Below are 7,377 nucleotides of genomic sequence, written 5' to 3' on the forward strand. Positions count from 1 at the left end.
CTAGGCTAAAGGAGGTAAAAAATGAGCCTTTTTACTAAGCTTAAAGAGAACTCGGATGTTCTTTATCGCGGCCATCACTTTAACACTTCCGACAGTGAAGGAACAGTGGATAGGAAAGGAGATAGGAGGGACTATTCGGACGCAGCCTTAGTTTCGCGGGCAGCTTCAGTGATCGCGTTGTTTTTAAGTGGAGCTTAGAGACGCTGGCGTGTGGGTGATGCTGCCAACCGATTCCGAGTCTCACGATACCCGATCCATGCCTCTACAATTGATTAATCTAGGTATTTATGGCTAATTCCTATCGATTGAAGAGGCTGCTACCAATACAACTGTATTTCTCACTTGTTGAACCGGATATCTGGTCGCATCAGTTTATCATTCACAACCTTACAAACGATTGATTACATTTTAAAACAATGTTAGATCAATTAATTTAATCAGGAAGCTCAATTGCCAAGCACACATTGATGTAGTTGGATCATAGGAATTTAAATCCATTCATCGATCTAATGCATGGTTTTTCAACATTTGGGTCGTGGGCCCATGTGGTGTCGTCTGAAATGTCCAGTAATGATAAAATAGAAAAATATTACTGATTATAATTATATTTTTAATTTTATTGTATTTATTTTATTAATTTATAATTTTTTTTATCTATTTTTCTCAATTAAAAAAACAATAAATAATATCAGTGCTGGAAGAGGCAGAAAGCTCTTGTTTTTCAAATTAAAGCACCACACAGTCTCAAACTACTGTATTCTACATTTTCATTTTCTCAAATGTAAATGTAGATTAAATAAAATGCAGAATAAAAATATCTGAGCTGATGCATCTTGTCACTTTGTGCACTAATCCTGACTACTCAGTATTTGTAACACAGCATAACAAACATGATAAAAAAAAAAACGAATCTGTGATGTTGGGAACCACTGATCTAATGGATGAGTTGTTACAATCTTAATACACAATAATTTATTTTAGTCGACTAACTCCTCTCACTCCTACAGATTATATCATTGTTTTGGAGACATTTCTGAGCTTTAATAACGAATGTGAATCTGTGTAGAACATTCCGACCCTGGGAGTCTCAGCGCTGAACTTGGCCAGCCTTTTGTGTGACGAGGTGAGCCTGGCAGGCTTCGGGTACAACCTCACCCAGCAGGGGGCGTCGCTGCACTACTACGACCACCTGCCCATGAGCTTTATGCAGGGCCAGAAGATGCACGACGTGAACAAAGAGACGGAGCTCCTGCAGAGCCTGGTCCGGGAGGGGACGCTTACTGACCTGACGGGGGGCATCCACTGCTCCTTCTGCACCAGCTGAGCTTCACACACACTGAATGAACAAACCAACAAACTCTAAAAATACCCAGAGAGCGACATTCTTCATTCCATTAACCTCCGGTAACTGATAGACATAGAACATTTTTATGAGCTTTCAAAGCTCAATAAAGAAGCAGATATGCTTTAATACTGATGTGTCAGAGAAAGAGTAGTAGTGATATTATTCATGCAGCCCAGCTGTGTAAACTATAGTTACTGACACTGCGGTGTTTTTACAGGAACCATATAATTTATTTCTGTTTTCTCTGGACCAAAACAAACATGTATGTAAATGTGTTGAATTAAATGTATTGCTTCATGTGACATGTTGTTTTACAATGCATTCATTAGGTTAAATTTAAAGATGATGAGGATGATGATCAAAATGTAGCTTCAAGAAGCAGCAGTGATGGACAGGAGATACACCATGGCTAACTTAACTTAATTGTTTTGTTTTTGTTTTCTTTTTCACATCAAATAGCGCGAAACCATTCTCATTGCGTAAGTTTGAGTCGACCACTCTGGTGGTAGAGGAAAATCCCGAAAAGCATGACTAAAGCTTACTTAAGTTTGTGCTTTGTGAACGATGCAATCATAATATTCTTTGTTCATATTGCACATATTGTTAGCACTCATTGTTTTCATTGATTCAGTCATATACCAAAAGCCATTTAAATTGAAAAACGTTGCTTCTCGTGTCAAATATTATTAGGCGATCAATCAAGATTAATTATGAAGACACTGATTAATTAGATTGTTTTTTTTTTTTTTTTTTAATCAAGCCCCACCACTACTAAACTAACTATATTACCCTAATGCCACATTTACCAGCTCCAGTCATATTTCAACATGATTCACTGTCCCAACTACAAAGTGTGAGATTGATAAATTCGTTTCATTTTCATTGTTATATTTGCTGCATGATGACGATGTACAGTATCTAGAGCAGTGTTTCTCAAATGGCGGTACGTGCGTTCTAGGGCAATGGTTGTCAAACTTTTTTCACCAAGTACCCCCTCAGAATACTTACATACGTAATACATCATAATGACCAACATTAAAAATACAGTAGCGTAGTTGACCTTAGTATTCATTAAAAACAAGGCAGAGGTTTTATATATATATATATATATATATATATATATATTTGATATTGTTGGCCACTGTGACATTACACACAGTTTAAACAGTAACACTGTGTTTAAATAAAGGAAAATGAAACGCTACTTAAATAATGAATCAAATAAAATTAGTTTGGCCTACCACTAGATGGAGCCCGCGTACCACTAGTTGTACGGCACCACAGTTTGAGAATCAGTGTCCGAGGGGTATGCGATGGCACTACAGGGGGTACTTGAGAGAGAAAAAGTGCAAAATTAACTAATGAAAGCATTGCAAATATGGGGTTTTATGATGTTTATTTTTATTAAAAAAAAAAATGTTTATCTTAATAATTGATTAGAACATGAACTGAAAATACAAGGGTCAGTCTTGGTCTCACACCAGGCAGAAGATGACAGGAAATCTATTCAGGAGGCACTAAGTACTGATTCATTCAACTTATTTACATGATATTCTTAAAAATGTGAGTTGTCACTTATTCATCCCATCATTATGATCTATAGTTGTTTTTTCACACTATTCTGACCACACACACGGAGAAGGAGAGAGAGCGTGCTGAAACACTCCAGATAAAGTAAAAATCAGCTGGTTTATGATAGAAATAAACAACAAATATAACGTGGTTATTAGGCAACTTTATGCTCAGAAGCGCTCATTTCAACGTAATCGCTGCTGGCGATGGTGCACGGGGAGCGGAAGGAGTACTATCTCAGTCTGGTTCCAGTAAAAAGTGACCGTAAAAAGCTGTAAATGTACTGATATGCAGACATGGGACAGTGAGGAGGAGACTTAATGTAGAGATGGAAACTTTCATTAGGCTCCGCTACTTCGCAGGCCGCTGGATGTAGCCGGCTCAACAATCCTAGGCTTGAGGTCTAGAGTAGTCGCGTCTTACAGGCTATAAGTCTCATTTGCCTAAATCTAAGATTGCCTGGTGGTCGTATATTATTTTAGAGTAACTATGCTGCAGGTTCACTGTAAAATCATTACAATTGACTGAGTTATCTGCTGATATACAGTATATCTGTTGTTAACACAAGCCTCTACAGCCGCAGCCAACCTCACAACCGCTGTGTAGGGCTTGGTGAAATCCAGGTAGTTGACGATATCAGGATACATAATAGACGGAAGACTCTCCGGGTCTTCATTGATCCAAGACGAGGGAGCCGACTCATATGGATCTGCACCACCAGTAAACCATAATTTTTCCAAAAATCGTGCCCTTTCCTGCGGACCAAGTCCTTCCCTGTATGCCTTTGTATCTATAATGCATTTTGAGGAGCTTTTGTGATTTATCCATCGCAGAGTACACCTCCGTAAGCCTCCAACATGTAGTGTTAACATCCGCTCTATAAAACCTGTACTTCTAACGACCCAGTCATACATTTAAAGCTGCAGTATGTAAGTTTATTTGGCATCATTTGGTGAATAATCCATAATCACCTTTGATCATATTGTAATCAAAATGTTCTGAGAGGACACTGGACCTCTGCTCTGTCTCATGGCTCTGTGTTGATGCTTTAGAAATCCAGGAGCGTGACGTGACTTTTCAGTCAATCAGAGATCTTTTTACAAACAGAGTGCTCCATGAGCTGTTTTGGGGTGTTACAAATGACTGCTCAACTGGTGTTGATGAAGAACTCTGAATTAAAACAGAAGAAGAAGAAGAGCATAAAAAACCTGACATATCAGCAAACAAATTGAAGGTTTTCAATGGATCATACTTTGATTTAGGCTGGTATAATCTATTAAATGATAATAAAATTGGTCCCATAGAGATGTTGTGTGACTGCTAAGAAAAGGTAAACTGCTGGATGAGTGAAAACTTCCTTCAACTAAATCAGGACAAGAATCTTGTGACCTCCATCTTGTCACAAGATGGAGGTGATTGTTTTTGGTAACAAGGAAAAGAGGGACTCAAACTCAAAATTCTTCAGAAATTCCCTAAATTAAATGGTCACAAAATTGAGGAAATTTAAGTAAAGATCATGCAGGGACTGATATGTTTCACTCATTGCTTGGATATTGTCAGTGCCTTACACACTTTATATATTTTGTTCCACACCTCTAATTTGTTGTCCACTTATGATCAAACTGGTTCGTATTTGGCCCCTGAACTGAAATAAGTTTGACACCCCTGCACCAACAGATCCATCTGTTAGTATTTGTTTTCCAGGTGCTCTGAGGGTTAAAGTCAAGGACTCTCACAGTTCAGCTGAGACACAGAGAATAATGTGCGCTGTTCAAACCTTCTGCACCACGTAGCCACGGCTTTATAAAGATAGACTTGCTAAGTGTCGTCACGGGGCAGACTTTCAGCTCGAGTGTTGGAAAACTTGACCTTTGATTTACAGTCTCTGTTGGTTTCCTCCCACTGATGAGAAAGTACAATGCTGCATCATATGTTTCTGCCTAAAACCAAGAATCAACAGGTATTTTTTCCTGTGTTGAGTAAATATGGAAACATTTGGTTAAACAGGTTGAGATCTGCTGCCTGAAGTGGATCATCTGTGTGAGTCAGTGAAGTGGGAAAGCCCTTAATGTCTGAGTGCTCTAAGGAAGAATGGTGGAGACATTAAGGGGGACAGGGTTTCCTCTACTTATAGCTTTCAACATAAGACGAAAAGAATTATAGTCAGAAATGAGGCAGCTTTGTGACAGCAGGTACTGATCCAACCTAAACCTCACACTTTGTTTTTCTTTTTCTTCACTGTTATTGTATTGAAGGAGGGTTTTTGGGGAAACCTCAAAGTGTTCTGAATTCCTTTGGTGTATACTTATTTTCAATCTGCTGAGGTTTCTGGAACAACAAGCGGTGAAGCCGGAGTAAGATTTCAGATCTTTGGATGAACGTTGTTTCCTCATGACACACGGCCCAAACTCGTGGAGCAGAGGTTTTTGACGCACATCAAGCTTTTTGAGGATGGGTCTCTGTACGAGCAGATCAGCAGTCGTCTTGGAACCCGGCGACAACACGCTGACGGCTGAGACAAGCAACCGCGCCGCAGGGGAGGGAAAGAGCCCCCCAGCGACCCCCATCTTGGATGATGGCATCCTAATGGTCCAACCTGTCAGAAGTAAACCTGAAGGTGGAGCAGGAGGAGCAGGAGCTAAGGCCAAGCTCAGTGGGGCCATCGGCCACACGGCCAAGGGTTACCTGGAAGTGGGAGGCAAAGGAGCCCATGGAGAGACACACAACAACCAGCAAGCTGAGGAAGACGCTGAGGAAGAGGAGGACAATGTGGTGGAACACATGATTCTCTTATCGGACAGCGAGGGCAGCTTCAAGAGCGACTTTTTGGAATAAAATAGAAAATAAAGTGTCTGTGGTATGAGTCAATAAATTTGATTTTGTCCTTTCAATCAAATGCATGGTTGATTATTTATTGTGTGATCAATTAAATGGGACCCAAAAGGTAGGTGAAGACCAGCTTTCTACTCATTTTGAAATGGATATTTAGGTCAGACATTGTCCAAATATTTAATTCATGTATGTTGCACCCAATATAGCAAACTTATCTTCACAGTTTGGGTTAGTTGTTACATATGGTAGAGGATTAGGGCCCTGAAACAAAAAACAAGGTCCAATATTTGTAGTATTATAATTATTATTTTTATGAATAATAATAATGTTCTGAGACAAAGTCAGAATTCTGAGTTTATTAAAGTTGTAATAAAAATACAATTTTATTCTCATAAAATTACTATTTTATTCACATGAAATTACAAATTCATTTTCTTAAAATTACAACTTTATTCTCGAAATATTCACGACTTCAATCTCGTAGTTCCCAGATTTGTATTTTATTATGGCCCTAATACGCGCCGTTGTAATGCATTTCCAATGCATACAGTTGTAGATATCGCAGCCCCTCAATATACATGAATTGATCATAAACTCCACAATATTTGCCAGTTCTCAGTTTTCCCATGCTTATATCACATGATGGCAGCCATAAATTAAAGGCTTAAATTGTTGAAAAAAACTTCTTGCAAAATCCTGAAATGTTCCTTAAATGATTCTTAAAATTCCACACATTTTTTTAATTGGTCACATAATTAAGGGTAAAGATCATACAGAGACTGATGTGTGTCACTTATTGCTCCGATATAGTATATTATGTTTGTCTCCCCCTGGCGGTTGTTATTGCACTAGTTGTACAGCACTGCTATTATTTCTGAATAAAGAGTCAATAGAAAAATAAAACAAATTATTAAAAAAAAATACACAGACTTTTGCTGGGTAAACAAGATGTGATAATCCTTCAGTTTTTGGATAAAAATCCCTCACAAGCCACATATTAAATTGTTTTTATTTTTTGTAATAAGGGAAGTTTGATTCTACTCAGTTTGCTTATGGGGTGCCGAATGTAAAAACTTGGTCACTGTTTCATAGCCGACATGTTTTGGACATTTAGCTGATTTTTCTTTCTTTTGCGACACATTCATGTAAAACACCATGATGAAGAAAAAATCTGAATGTAAATGTTAAATATAACTTTGCATAATTTATAAACATTTAGCTTTACACTTAGTAACCGATGTAACATTTAGGTATACATTTAACATTTAGATCTCAAGTGTCAAACTCGAGGCCCGGGGGCCAAATCCGGCCCTTTGGAGCATCAAATTTAGCCCTCAGGAGAAAATAAAAATGACAGAGAAAACGTGAATCATTGTGTAAATGAAACTCAATATTTTTAGGGGCTCACAGTTTTCCTATGATTGCAGTCATTTTTTATGTTAAACTGTTGCTAATAAAAACCCTCAAAATTCTTACAAAAATCTTTTAATTTAATTTTCCTCAAATTATTATATAACATTTTCCTTAATTAAACAGAAATTGGTCAGAAATCTAGAAAAAATTCAATTGAAGACCTTGTTGGGACTGATATCTGTCACTTATTTCTTGGATATTGTCAGTTATTAATA

The 7,377-nt window shown here is 37.9% G+C and overlaps 1 protein-coding gene across 1 annotated transcript in view; it reads left to right on the plus strand.

The window, feature by feature from the left end:
* st3gal5 (ST3 beta-galactoside alpha-2,3-sialyltransferase 5) overlaps positions 1-5,813 on the plus strand; it is a 32,059-nt gene extending 26,246 nt beyond the window's left edge. Inside the window, exon 8 of the mRNA XM_028459018.1 lies at positions 1,067-5,813. Within this exon, the coding sequence (XP_028314819.1) occupies positions 1,067-1,324 (258 nt within the window). The 3' untranslated portion in view covers positions 1,325-5,813. The remainder of the gene's footprint in view (positions 1-1,066) is intronic.
* The last annotated feature ends 1,564 nt before the right edge of the window (positions 5,814-7,377 follow it).

Source organism: Gouania willdenowi, chromosome 10 (assembly GCF_900634775.1).
Source record: "Gouania willdenowi chromosome 10, fGouWil2.1, whole genome shotgun sequence".
NCBI classification, from domain to species: Eukaryota; Metazoa; Chordata; class Actinopteri; order Blenniiformes; family Gobiesocidae; genus Gouania; species Gouania willdenowi.